Consider the following 15,209-nt stretch of genomic DNA (forward strand, 5'->3'; position numbering starts at 1 on the left):
TTGTGCATTAATATAAAAGCAAAATAAAGTGCGAATAAACTAATTAAATTTAATTTTCGCATTATTGAAATTCAAAGTTGTGGAATTTGTGTATGCGTTATCATTTTTATACATTTTTAGTTAGTGCCACTTTTCTTACATTAATATTATATTCTGATATTTTAATTTGAGATAAAACAAAATATAGAGACATGATGCACGCACACACATATGTTGAAAGTACGCCAAAAAGTGATGGTGCAACTTTTTGATGTGTAAAAACATTTTCACGCTCGAATCGCATATATATTTATTTATTTATTTATCCATATATAATATGTATATATATTTTCTATTTAATACGTATAGGCGCGAATCTCTCTTGCATATATAGCAACGACGTTACGCGCTAATCTTCCATTCATTGTCGTGCGGCCGTTCCTAAAAATGCTCGTGCTCGCGCTCGCGAGCTCGTATCCTTATCTATATATATATATATATTATAGTTATATATTTATATACACAAGATCTCTCTTTCATTTTTATATATATAATTCAATAACATGTCTCAACCAATAACTTATGTTTTGCTTAAAAGCTAGTGTATCTGGCTGGTGCCATCACTTGAGTAACATACATGCCCGCTCACGTATTCTTATAATAATTAATCACAATCACTTAAATTCGCTCTCACACACGCAAACGCAAACGTAAAAAATTTTAAAGAAAGTCTGAAATGTCTTTTAGAACTCAACTATTCAGACAATATAAGAGTTTCAAAGATATCTTAAAGATGCTGGAAAAGTTAAACGACTTCTTCCTCCGAAACTCGAATTCCTTCCTCGAGTTGAAGTTCCTCAGACGTCCTGAAAACTTTTATGATATCCGAACAGTAAAGTTTTAAACCGTTCCAGACATTCCTTAAATGTCTCTTAAATTATCGCAATCTCTCTCGACGCATCCACACATACGCAAGCGTCATATACATATACGTCATTTGCGCATGTCTCGTACATAGCATATAATAATACGAAACGTAGTCTCACTCGATTAAACGGCTCTCGAAGACTAAAGACTCCCAAAGCAGATCACAGTCTATCTCTGCACACGTCGAAGTTCCGCCAAACTTTCAAGCAAAAATTAGAATCAACAAAAACACCGTCTTTCTCGCGTTCTAAACGAAACCGTGCTACTCTATATTAAAAATTTTTTAAATCACCGTTCCTGAGAATATCCCACAACCGAATAAAACTCGACGGTTTCTTTTCAAAACTCTTTAGTTATATACGTACATTTATATATATTTTAAAATCAATTATAAAATCGTTTCTTGATAACAATAAATTAAAAAAACCACTCCCAACCAATCTGAAATAATGTAGATATTAAATCGGAAACATTGTTCACTCTTTCTCTTTTCTCAGTTAATTCGCACTTTTTCTTAAACCATATTCGTTTTTAAATGTAAAGACAGTATATTTTTTCGCAAAGAATTTTATCGCAGCTAAGATTTCATATAAAGTTGGAGAGATTACAGACTTTTATTACATCGCAATGATTATTGCATTCCAAAAAGAAATTTAAAATTATTAAATATTGAAGACGCGAAACTTTTATTATCGATTTATGTTTTATATATGTTTTAGACACAAACAAATTTCGTCTCGAATAAAAAATAAACTGAAATTTTGATTGGACGCAATTTCGAGGTATGCTTCTTGAACGAATGCGATCCTGTCGATCGCTATATATATAATGGATACACGCTATTCCTTATCTTCTTTTCTTTTTTCTTTTTTTTTTTCATTCTTTCTTTCCGAATTTAGCGATTAACTTTATATGAGGAAAGCAACGATATTAGGAAGATTGTTTAGAGAACGAAGAACGGATTAGTGGACTCGTTTTTATGTTTGTCGCGCATGCAAATTTTCGTTTGCATATGTGTACGTTTGTGATAATATTCGATTATATTTTAAATGCTTTAGTTCGTTTTATCAATTATGAGAAATACTTTTTCAAATACGGATTTCGATTTCGTACAGTTTGCAAATACGAGTCTCATATTATTTAAAGAAAATTACGCGTTGTAATTTGTTTAACGATATACAGCGTAATTGTTTCATCTGTATAATTTTCGCAAATCGGTACTATTAAATATATTAGATATATAAATTTTAATAAATTGATTCATAAAGGCAATCTTTCCTCCGGCGATTACCCTACAATTTCAAGAAATATAACGGTGACTATAAAGAGTTATCCGATACGTTATCCGATTTTTCAAAACGCACATGAATTATATATTTTTGTTAAATAATCTATATAGATCCCTTCTTATATCGCAAAAATTTATAATATAAATATTATAAGGTTCTGGCCGCTACACTGTTTTATGGTGTTTGAAATACAACTATGGCAATTAGCATCGATACAGCAGTCAAACGTTACACTTATGTTCGAGAGATTACGTTTTTTTGGTCGCTTTGTGTAAGTGTTTCTGCGGTTTTCTTAATCGTTTCTTCTTTTTCTTCGCGATATTATGCTACCCTTCAAACGATGATATGCTGGTGGAATAATTATTGATTGCCGATCGAAGTTAACGATGTATCAGAACAAACATATCGCCATATATTGAAAATTCTCGCGTTGTATTTCGTGTTGCAGAAATCGTCAAAAATGGCAGCGTTCAGATAAAAAAGGCAACAATGATAACGGTCATAATAGAAATAGAAAAGTCCTCGGCAACTTTCCTCGCGGTCGATAACTCTTCTAATGGCAGTTGTTTATCACTCATCTCGCTATAAATCGGTTATATACGCGGAGACTAAAGCTATGGTCTTTGACGAATCTCTTCGAGATTCTAAGCTAATCTAATAAATAGTGGAAGAAATAAGTATCCCTAGGCTATAATGTTATTCTCACGACAGTACGTCGTCGCTTCTCGATAGGCCTGATCGAGAAAAGCATGATCAATTTAAAGCCGGATTAATATTTTTATCTAATGTCGTAGCATTTAGCGCTAAATGTAGCTTTTCAAAATAAAAAGACGAAGTTCGAAAGATAGGATATGCCTTTCTGATCCTTACGACACACTTCTCAGACATTAGATCTTGTCTAGGTCTGATATACGAGGAGATCGGACAATTGCATTTAACGTTAAACGTGACGTGCGTTTAAATGCAAACTGTTCTCTTTTCGCCACAACCTGATACTAAACGTCATTCTACGTGTTTTAATCTCAAAGAATATTGTTAAGGTATAGTTACGTATACCAGGGTACGCTTTATCGCAGTGAACAAGACGGAGCGGTGTGTACGGAGATTAAAATTATACAATATAATATGTATATACGTATATAGTATATGTATATGTATATTAGAATTATGCGTATTTTTTGATAAAATAGATAATACCGCTGTGTGCGTATCTTGAGTTTATGGCACTTTATAATTATGGAACGTGCGGCGCGCCCGACGACGAAGATTCGATTTAGGTACCAGGTTGAAGGGAAACTGTCTTTATAATATATAATTCTCAAAAGAGATTTATCTAACCAATCTAACTAGCTTGCGATTGTATTATCGGAGCACCTCTGTGTAACATCGAAGTGGGTCGGGACTTTCGTCCGCCGGTCGTAGATGACGGCAGTGTTGCGGGCGGTTGCTGATGCTGTTGCTGCTGTTGAGCGGCAAATTGTTGAACAGCCATCGTCGAGTCTCGTCTCGGTATTTCCGGCGGTGACTGAAGCACCTCCATGTACTCGCGAATCAGATTCGCTATCTGATGAGCCTGAAGAATGATCGAAATTAAATGGCAATTAGATATATGCAAAGATAAAATGTATGATTTAAAGTTTATTATGATGTTTGGCTATTTTAGTCGTATTACCTGCGACGTGGTAAGAATGACTTTGCTTTGCTTCTTATCCGTACCGGTAATGATCATCAGACAATTAACGGCGGGCGTATAACTTAAAATACTGCTATATTCGTAAGTACACAGTGCGTTTCTGGAACGATGTTCTAGGAGATGAAGACCCTGCTGATCAACAGCCAGCCATAGTACGCGAGGCCAATTTGAGGTGAACGATTGCATCACGTCGAAGATGGTTGCTCGGTGCAACGGCCATGATTGAATCAGATTCAGGAAAGCCTTCTTTGCTTCGGGTGGCGTCATTCCGCGTAAAGATTGATGGTGCTGGCGCACACCATCTACACACAAGCACGGCACCAGTCTTGACGGTAAGCAATGGCTCGATATCGTTCGATAGTCTTGTTCCGATATTGTGTCTTGGCAGTCACCCATTTCCAGTTGCGCTTGCAAAGCCGTCAGCATCATCTGTGAGCAACATTAATCTTGTAACGCAAAATAGCCAAGAACGGTATAATAATGACAATGCTTTATTAAGATTAAGATCAAAAACTTTTATGCAATTAACAAGAGGACAGAAAAAATTACAAACAATATTAATATAATTGTATAGTAATTATGAAAAATATTAACTAAACTCTAATTGAGATAAATAAAGTGAAAGAAAATATAAATAACAAAAATAGCAAAAATATAATAAAGAAGAAAAGAGAAAGTAATGAAAATTAAGTAGAGATATTATATTGCTAAAACGATAACTCACAGCTTCTTTCTCAGTGATGGGGAACCGATCGGCGCGCAAGTCGTGTAGCACTTGATGATACAATAATTCCTTCTCTACCGGATCATCTAAGTTCATGTATTGGTCTAGGAACAAGTGTTTCTTGAACAGGAAGAAGTGATGTACATGCTTCCGTTGTGAGCTCTGTTGAGTCTGTTGCGATGTCCTATATCGTTCCCATTTGGACATGACATCGGCTACCTTCTCCTCAGGAATCAGTGATCGCTCGGTTGGCCCCAACACCTCGTAAATCGCGTAGCCTGATGTAAAGGGAAAATGTAATAAATATCAGTCGAGTAAATTTAGCATGAGACTGTGAATTAAAAGAAATAAAAATTGCGATATTTCTAAATTTAAGTATTTAAAGATATCTCAGTATTGAAAAAAATACGAAATGATATAAAAAAATGACATACCCATGGCAGTTTCTTCGAGTCCTATCTTAGTCTTGATAATCTCCATGACATCCCTGGCAGTTGCAGATGGATGAAACTCGACAGCGTGGTACTGGCCATCCATAAAGTGGAATCTCGCGTAGATCGGTCGGCGATTAATGGTGCACATGATCTCCTCGCGACTCGGTGGCCATTGCCGTCTTCGAGTGCCCTGAGTCTTATAAAGGCACTTTTCCGCGAATCTCGCATATTTACCCTCTTCTGTGACGTAATCGCTGGCGCATCGCTTCAAATGCGCGATCAAATATTTACGTATAACCTTCTGAGGCGGAAGAATCACGGAACACGCAAGCGAGAGCAATGCCCAGTGTCGCAGATTAACACGATTGTTCGGATCCGGATGATCGGTCGTTTGCTTGATCAATTGTAGATACAGTTCGCCCAACAAGTTTTCTTTTCGTATGCATCGTTCCATGACAGTCTGTATGAGATTCACGTGCTCGTCTTCGACTCTGCGGACCGTGTCGCCATTCTGACCAAGTCCCGCGTATGTCAGAATCAACTGGAAGATACTTAAAGAGATCTGTTCATCGGGATCTGGCAGTTTCGACAAACTCTGTGGTATTTGCTGCCTACTGAATGCCCAATAAGCGTACGGAAAGCCTTTATAAGTTTCGCCGTGATCGGCATTTCCATGCTCTTGCCTGAGTTTCTCTATCCGATGTTTAGATAATCTACGAAGTGTATTCCTAAGAAAACCGCCGCCGGAATCTTGCGGTTTCCTTAGGATTTCTGAATCGACTAGCGTTCGCCGACAGTTGACCAGATTGTGATAAAGCCTGATACGATCCTCGTTGGTGATACACTTGAGTTTTTTCGTAGGCACCTCATTCTCCGTGATCCAACCCGCTAGCGCCGAACAATAACTAACTATCAGACTACCAATCTCGTTTTTCTGTGGAGTTTCAAATACGAAACATTTGTGCGAACTATCAGGATTATGTCGCAGTAGCGAAAGTGTGATAAATGAGTCGCTCGGATCCAACATGATGCTCTCGACGTCTTGATAACGATATTCGGATAAAACAAACTTATCGTCCGGCTTGATTAACATGAGACCGTCGCAATTAATACCAAGAATTAATTGATTGCCGTAAGACCAATATCCTCGGTAAGTAACGTTGAACATTGTCGTGCCGTAAAGAGGATACTGCATCACACAGGACAGATATAGAACTTTGGCCGCTAGTTCTTTGCGCCCGGCGCCGTATTGCCGGTGCGCTTGCGCTATAATTGGCACCCATACGTCGTCGCCGCGGGCGCGACTGATTCTATAGGGTAGAAAACTGTCCACCTCACTGTAGTAATCCAGTCTGTCGTTATCCTTGGGATCTCCGAGAGATACTTGCGCCTGCAATCCTGCCAATTGCAGCGCCACTTTCTCAGATACGGGAAAATCGTCGCACTGGAAGAGAAATAAATAACGATAAAAAAAAGCTTTTTAACAGATATTATAGCTTAGAAATCTCATATCTTGTACCTTTACGACATTGTAAACTGCTTGCGCGTATAGCATATTAACTTCCACGGGATCCTGCGAGATTTCTCTCGGATTACGGAACAATCTTCGTTTGAAGACAAAGCGATTATCACCGCTGCCTAGAGTAGCATTATTACCGCGTCGCAATGTTGAGAATGTCGATTGTGCGGTATTTAATTTGCATTGTTTCCTAAAACAAATGTTTATAATTTATATGATAAGCTTTCGTTTCAAATTATTATGAAAATCAGTACACTTACATCTCCCATGCAGCGATCACGTCGTATAGATAATCGTGAGCTCGCACATGCTCCTCCCCGTCTGGTCTGCTCTGATAGATGGCCCAACCTTCTAGTGACCGAAGGCCCAATTTTTCTCCAAGCTTGGCGACAGCGTCGGCGGCTGTGTCGGTCGGATGTACGTCAATTGCTTTTGTTCTTCCGTCCAGAAAAAAGAATCGGCAGACTATAGTGCCCAATCGTCTCATAGCGGCAATCTCTACGGTAGACGGTGGATGTTGTCTGCAAGATACCTTGGTATTCTTGCAATTATCCACACACCATTGTACATATTGTCTCAGCTTGCCCTCAAGAGCAAGGTTCTTCTTCAGGAAGGAGACAAAATATTTGTAGAGTAGTTTACTTGGTTGGAAGGCGACGATCGCCAAGCATAATAGCAACCATACGCGTTCCGCCCACTCGGTGTTGGGATTATTGGTCGCCTGACGCATGCATTGTACATAAATCTCATCTCGTAATTCTTCCCGCTCGATCCCATAAGCGATGATACTCTGGATCGTGACTATCTCCTGATCCAGCTTCATCTCGCCGCGTATGTATTTACACAAATCCTAAAAGAAAAAAAAGACAACATAAAATATTATAATGCAATATGCTAAATCACAATATATTTTAATTATAATTATTTGAATTAACTAAATAATAGTAAATATTTTAACCTACCCTGAATACAGAACATGCAACATTCACGTTATCAGGATCATACATATGAATGTGTGAATTCGGAATGCTGGATCCTTTGTAATACGTAACCATCTCGTATTTTGGAACGTACTCGACGCTCTTGCCGCGTGACTTTCTCGTCAGTGTGGCCATTATAGTACCTTCCGGCGAACGTTCATGGCTGTTGAAATAATTTTGCGCAAACTCGACGATATCGTGATAAGTAGCCTCATTCTCTTGTTCCTTCTTATCTTCGAGTTCCTGCAATTTGCGTTCCACGCGGCACTTGCGTCGCTGCTCACGCTCGACCGGCAATTGCTGCAACACTTGTGGTTGTGATTGTGATTGATCGTGACCGTTTTGTTGCGCCTGGGGTATCATCGTCTGATGATGATGATGATGCGCATGATGATGGCCAGCAGAACTCGTTGACTCCGGTCTAGATGGTGGACTACCGGCGATTTCCTTAGTCATTTTGTTGCTCGGGGGCAAAGATCCGCAAGCTTCGCCATTGACCATTTGGCCAGGACTATGACTGCCATTGTGAACAATTGGACTGTCGAGATCGTTCTCCTCGCGTGGCAACACAGACTCGTAGATTGGTTCGCCATTGTCATCCGACGAATCGCCATTTATCGCTAAAGGTGGCGCCGGGGGAGGTGGCGGTGGAGGTGGTTCCGTAGGTTCCGGAAGACTCGGTTGACCGAGTTTGCTAGTACTCAAATTATTCGCACTAGGTAATCGTTGCTGCAGAGATGTCATTTCCTGTCCGTTGACAGGAGAAGTGACTTTCGACGACTCGGCGGCCTTGCAATTTAATTCCATCTCTTGTTGAATAACGGTTTCTAATTCCACGTCTAAATCCTCGACAAGTTCGTCCATCTGCTCACCAATCTCCTCGATAATTTGATTGCTTTTAGTCGATTGTACGTCGGATAAAAAGGAGAATAGATTGTCGAGGTCTACCGATTGCAAGTCTGAAGCAGCGGCCATCTTCGAGTTCATTTGCTCGGCCATCTGCGACAGAGCGGCAATCTCTTCCTGTGCTTTTCTGTAAAATTGAAAAGAAATTACATTGTACATTATGGTCGATTAACATTCTTCAAAGATGGAAGTGCTGCACAAGTGTTACGATTAAAATAAATTTCGTGTAAAAATTTAATCATGATTGTGATGCATTCGGTGCCATAATGGTATAAATAAGAAAATAAAATTTTGAAATAACGAATTTAAAAATTTCAGAATAAGCAATTTCAACAATGATAAATTGAAAATAAATTTTAGCTTAGATACAAATAATCTAACGTAACATCTATGGTTTAATGATTTAATGATAACCGTAATTATATGATTCTTTTAAATATTAATAAAATATCGAGTTTTACGCTGTTGCGTATTTTTCGTATTTACTTTTGGGATTAAAAGTACATAATGTTTGAATGTGCAATATTTAATATCACAATCGGTATTTATATATATTGTCATGCTCCCGTTTATATATCAAATTAAGAAGCGATAACGCTTGCAAACGTTGAACTGTACGCAATACTTGGCATGCAACGAATGCATGCCATTTATATGCGCACGTCACATGAGCTTCCGCCGTTGAGAACTTACCCAGATTCCATCCCGACAATATCATTGTACTGCGTGCTATAAAAGGGACATAAGTCATTAACGTATGCAATCGATTCCACATAATTAATCGATTGCATCGGTTTTCTTACGATGACTACTATTACTACTGTAAAAGTCGGTTAATGCTTGCAAAAATCGAATAAACTCCCCGTTTTTTCTTACCTCTGGCTTTCTTCTAACGCCTTCTTGTCCTCCATCAATCTTCGTTCTTTCTCTAGTCGCTCCCTCTTTCTCATCTCCTCATCGACTCGTCTCATTTCACGCAGCGCAGCGGCCACCTCCCTCGCAAAGACACCTCGTAGATGACTTTGTATCACTATGGCAGCTCTGCGCTTTCGAATAAACATTATCCGTAACTTCCAGCCGCGGTATGCGTGTTGCACCTTGAGTGCTGCCTCCCTTATACGCTTGTATTCTGTCAGAGAGAAAAAAAATAATACAATAACAAATAATAATTTTGTCATATATGAAATAAGTCTACAAAAATTATTTTCGAATAAAAATTAAAAGGTTATAATAGAATTATAGTAAACTAAGGATGTATAGAAAGGAAAATATACCTCGCCGTTTAACATATCCTCGCCAAATCTTCTGTATTACTATGGCGTTTCTCGTTACCATCTGATTTCTAGAGTCTTCTAAAGGCTCGTGCACGTAGCTTCTCAGAAATACTTTCGTCCGGCCAATCTGCCACTCAGTTTGCGGTATACCTTGTTTGCTGATCAAATGTCTGGCTGCCTCCTTCTCGTCGCAGGAAAGCGAGGCTCGGCCCTTGTCTAGGCAACGATACCTCGCGACAAAGTCGTGAAACGACATATGTATCGGAAAGCCCTCTTTGCGTATGCGTATAATGTCCAACATGCCAAGATACTTGAGCTGGTCCAGCACAAGCTTCTCGTCGTAGTGATTAGCTATCTTCTCCATGTTCGGCTTAATACAACGCGCGTACCATGGTGTCGTCGCCTGCAATACGTCTACTAAGGCTTGCAATTGATGTCGAAAAGAGTCGCAGAGAGTTGGCTTGCCTTTCGACGTTCCTCGTGACATTGTCGTGGCCGCGCTGCCGGTTGCGCGCGCAACGGTGTATCCCAATAAATCTTGATAGGCGGAGATTTCTTGAACAAATTCGTTGGTGCTTCTGGACATAAAATCGAAAAATACATCCTGCTGAACATCTCGATTCTTATCGACGAAACCCTCGACGGTGTACGTCACGCAACCGGCGTAGTGTTTAACCCCAAATTCCTTTTCCCATTTTCGTCGATCATCCCCCTTCACATAGCACGGGTGATTCTCGAATTCTGCATGCAAGTTTGTCAGATAGGCCAAATCGGAGCCTTTCGGCATATGGCACTGCTCGGTCAATAATTTGAGAACACATCGCGGAGGCTTTTCAATCAATTCCAGGCACATTGTGTTGTCCGTGAATGTGATGTGGGAATATTGGATCTCCTCTTGGCGATACTGAAAGCAAATTTATTCAATATTTACAATGGGAATAAAAGTTCTTCAATACAAAAAACTCAAGGATAGAATAAACTTACAAGTTCCTGCTCCAACGCAAAGACATAGTGATTGAAGAACTTGTGTAATTTCTCGTTGGTATAATTGATGCAGAGTTGCTCAAAGCTGTTCAACGCAAAATTCTCGAAGCCGAATATATCGAGCACCCCGAGAAATCGCGAGCTATCCTGGCCTGGATTCGTGCAATTGTTGATGTGATTGATGAGCCAGGCAAAAGTGCGCGAGTAAAGCGCCTTCGCCATCGCATGCCTATTCTCTCGTGCCTCCTGTACTTTCAGCGGGATCTCTGTTATATTACCACGAACATTTATCTGCCGTATCAGTACCACCCTAGTGAGATCCTCCACTTGCAGACCCAATAAAGGTGCTACCGTGTCGACTATGTTCCTATCCTCCGTCGACAGCTCGCATCTTTCGCCATCGATATCTTCGAAGCTTAAATTTCCAAGCCACAAGATGGCCGATAATACCCGGAAGATACCTTCGCACATTTCCGGCGCGACCTACAAAGAGGAAGCGATTAATTATTTGATAATAATAGGAGTAAATTTCTTTCGATGAGAGCAATAGTCATACCTGAAGCACATTGAAGGCGAGCCTGAGAGCGTCGAGTTTCTTAGAGTCAGAAATTCCGTCAATTTTTGCGCAGCCGGACTGATTGAGATATTTATAATGACTGGCCGGTCGTAGCTTATATTGCTCGGCGAATTCCTTGTCTCTCGTGCCGGCTTCAACCAACTTATAAAATACGTGGTAATTGCGCTCCTCCGGGCTTTGAAAAGTGATACGGCTCTGCTCCAGCAGATAATCTTGAATGATGCATCCCTTGATCATCCATTTGTTGTCAAAGCACACTTGCATGAACTTGCCAAAGCGCGAACTGTTGTCGTTTCGCACCGTCTTCGCGTTACCTATTTTTACAAATTAAATTTATTTAGTTGACATCAACTCAAACACTCTAATTCTATTAAAATATCAGAAAATCTGAAATTCTCATCAAAGAGATTTTCTAGATTTTCCAGATTCCAGAGTTTAAATATGGAACTCGGATGAAAACAAAGATAAATTCCAAAAATAAAAGTCGGATTTGAAGAAAACTCTGACGTCGTTATTCCATAAGATGAATGAACGACACTAGACAGATGTGTTTTATTCATAAAACCTTTGTGTCTCGTGACCCACTTTGTCCCCCTTTGCATTTAACACCTGAATTGTCGCCACGCTTGTAGCTAGGACTATGAATCGCGACTATTTATCTCCGAACACGATTATAATCTACTTTATTATTTCCACATATCTCTCCACTCGGAAGAAACATCGATTTTTCTTGTTTAAGCGTTTATCATCGCGTAAAATTATTTTGGCAAATGAATTACAAGACTTATTTTCAGCCTTGTTCCTCTTTTAAAATTTTCACAATTTCATATGTCATTACATATAAAACGTTCCAAATTATTTTTAGACGAATTTTCCAATACAGATTTTTCGACTAAATTGACATTAATTTCTATTAATAGAAATGTATCAAGAATGATTATTATATTATAGTTTATTACAAATATTCAATATTTAACACCACATCTCTACGTATAATTAAGTTTAATTATAATATGCAATGCTAAAACAATGACTACGTAAATATAATAAGCATCTTATATCTTTCTATTTAGTATAAAGACTAATCTCTTAACAAACTTGCAACATCATAATATGATAATATTATACGGTTAATTAAGGATCCGCTATTATGGCCGTATCGCGATAATCCAAGTTGCATCGTAATATAATCAAGAAATTGCTATCTCGTTTGCTTCATTTTCATTACTTTCATTAATTTAATTAGATTGATGTATTAGATTTTAATAACATGACTCGAGACAGTGGTTTTTGAAGCAAAAGTTTTTCGAGATGGCGATAAATTCGTGTAGTGCGAAATTGGATATCAAAAAACGCGCGCGCACGCGATTACGCGGATGTTATCAACGGATGTTACCGAATGCCTCGAGGATGGTATTGGCCTCCAGGATCTGCTGCTCCACCCACGTGTCGACGTTGCTAGTGACCGAACAAAGATACTGCAGAATGAACTTGGTGGTCTCGGTCTTGCCAGCCCCGCTCTCGCCCGATATCACGCAGGACTGATTGGTCTCGGTGTCCTGCAGAGACTTGTACGCCGCCTCCGCCAGGGCAAACACATGCGGCTCCAAGGCGCCCATTTTCTGCTCGTGGTATCGATTCACGTACTCCTGCGAAAAGACGTGCCCTTTTCGTGAAACGAGTTCCGGCCGTTAACGAGGTGCTGTCGCTTTTCTCCGTCTCGACCTCGTAAGAATGAGAGGTTTTAAAAGCCTCATCCGATTCGCGAACAGCGTTCTCGCTGGGCGAAAAAAGGGAGAAGCGGAGGCGATCTATTCTCCTAAAATGGGGAAAGCTTTATAGACCTTTTATAGCACGGCGAATGATGCTTAAAAAACTGTTGGAAACTCTATAGAAGATCGATATATAAATTCATCTTACACTGAAATACAGCAAAATCTTGTAGCATCGAATCATAAAATAAGAAACCAGAAATATAATCTCTACAATTTTCAAATATAAAACAATTATATAATTTAATTATGCAGAGTGTTCCTAATAGCTCGTCAAGATTAAAATGGAATATTTAAACAAATATCTTTCTTGCAAAGATGACAATATTTGTTCATATAATATTAATTTTATATAATTTACGAGATAGCCTCATTTTCTAGCGTCAAGTGCACGAGATATAAACACAAGAGAATTTTTTCATCTTTCTCTGTCCTTATGTTAGCGCAAACAGAAAGGTTGAAGTCTTCGTGTAGAATGATTAGCTCGTGATAATTATCCGCGATAATCCGATAGGGGTCAGAAAATATGTGGGCGGCGGGTGTATCCCATCAGGCCCGGTAACCCGATTAATCGCGACGACACTCGATAGGCGTATGCATCGTCGATCGAGTTCCCCCCGTCGCGGCCCCCCTTCGTCTTCTCCCCCGGGACGTATGTATATAGGTACGCGACGTATATACACGCGTGCGAGCTCTCTGCCCTGTCGGCGGTTAGTCTCGCGACCGAAGTAGTAGTGCAACCCAGTTTCGCGTCGGACCTCCCTTCCGGACGCCAGCCGAATGCGCTCGCGAATGTTCGTTATTACAAGATGCACTCGCCTGGAATTGCCACGGTATGATAACGAGGGGATGCGACAAAACAAGCATTCCCCGGTGGCGGCAAGATTAATCGGCGGACGACGCGAACCTCGATGAAATCGGAATTAATGAAGGAAACGGGAATTAATGAACCGTTTTTCGAGATAGCGTTGCAAATGATGTCGCAATTTTCCTTCGTCATGACGCAAAATCGTTTACGTTCACGCTCCGTTTCCTTGCTCGAGCTGTCACTCTGACAGCTGTAAAACTTGTAGAGTCTCCGTATACTCTAGTCCGATTGAAACATCTTCGATCGGCGCTATAATTCCTACTTTTTTAATATTATTTTTTTATTATATATGTTATTGGTCAATATTTATTATATTAATAATATTAATTAATTTTTGAATATTAATTTTTTGCATTGCGCAAAAAATTTGATATTACAGAGCGATATGAAACGTCTCGGCATACATATAGCTAGCGAGTTATTTTCAATAGAAATGATCTCGAGGTATGATTTGTGGAGATAGGCTGCTCGAGATAAGCCGCGACGCGGTCTGGAGAGCCCTTGAGAAAACAAGCAGAGATATAAAAATACGCGTGAAAGGACGCGTTCCAGGTGGCGGAGCTTCGGAAGTTTCGGCGCTTCTTCTTGGAAGAGAAGTAAACTGTGTGCATTCGCGCATAAATATTCGCCATAGCATATAAAGTTATACTGTTTATAACATCGTATCTTCACGCTTTACTTCATCTTGCAACGCTGCAAATTCTAAACTTTATACAATTTGCTCCTAAAGTTTATATTTTATTGATTAATCTTTCACAATTTGCGTGTTCAATTTCATAATGTATTTTTCCATGAATAAATTTTCATATTGTGTCATATGATGTTATCGTTGCGCTAAATACTGATAAAATCAAGTCGATAAAAATAATATTAAAGTTATATAAAAAGAGATGTGTTTCTGAATATATCGTTTAAACATGTTTGACATTTGACGTTTAAGAGTGCATGACGTTATTTAACCAACGTTCTTTTCAGCCTTAAACTTCTGGAGTCTCTGGCTATACACAGAGTCATTGACGTTGGTATCTCAGGTGGAGGCGCAAAAAGGGATGTCGATTCCTCGTTCCATTTCGTTAGTGGGTCACGTCCATCGATCAGTATCGTTTGAACGCGTGTCAACATACTCGGATAGAAACTTGTGTAAGATTTTCTCTTTTCGACGAACGAAACGAACGCAAGGGCAAACATAATAACCAGCGCCGAAATATCTCGATCGATCGATTATGGTCGATAACGATTCTGTTTATCTTAGTAGGGTCGACAAATCCTGTTTGCTGTTTCCC

General features: G+C 39.4%; 1 protein-coding gene across 3 annotated transcripts in view; it reads right to left on the minus strand.

Moving 5' to 3' along the window:
- Positions 1–301: 301 nt before the first annotated feature.
- Positions 302–15,209, minus strand: part of LOC126853753 (myosin-I heavy chain) — a 31,215-nt gene continuing 16,307 nt past the window's right edge. For 2 of the 3 annotated variants that reach the window (XM_050599797.1, XM_050599795.1), the window contains exons 4-16: positions 12,683–12,935; positions 11,266–11,600; positions 10,710–11,192; positions 9,726–10,629; positions 9,328–9,580; positions 9,145–9,180; positions 7,528–8,578; positions 6,826–7,415; positions 6,566–6,755; positions 5,047–6,490; positions 4,613–4,890; positions 3,868–4,317; positions 302–3,768 (exon numbers count right to left, since the gene is read on the minus strand). In XM_050599797.1, coding sequence (XP_050455754.1) covers positions 3,538–3,768; positions 3,868–4,317; positions 4,613–4,890; positions 5,047–6,490; positions 6,566–6,755; positions 6,826–7,415; positions 7,528–8,578; positions 9,145–9,180; positions 9,328–9,580; positions 9,726–10,629; positions 10,710–11,192; positions 11,266–11,600; positions 12,683–12,935 — 6,498 coding nt within the window. In that variant the 3' untranslated portion in view covers positions 302–3,537. The remainder of the gene's footprint in view (positions 3,769–3,867; positions 4,318–4,612; positions 4,891–5,046; positions 6,491–6,565; positions 6,756–6,825; positions 7,416–7,527; positions 8,579–9,144; positions 9,181–9,327; positions 9,581–9,725; positions 10,630–10,709; positions 11,193–11,265; positions 11,601–12,682; positions 12,936–15,209) is intronic. The other variant, XM_050599796.1, reaches the window with a different exon arrangement.

This window comes from Cataglyphis hispanica, chromosome 12, assembly GCF_021464435.1.
Source record: "Cataglyphis hispanica isolate Lineage 1 chromosome 12, ULB_Chis1_1.0, whole genome shotgun sequence".
NCBI classification, from domain to species: Eukaryota; Metazoa; Arthropoda; class Insecta; order Hymenoptera; family Formicidae; genus Cataglyphis; species Cataglyphis hispanica.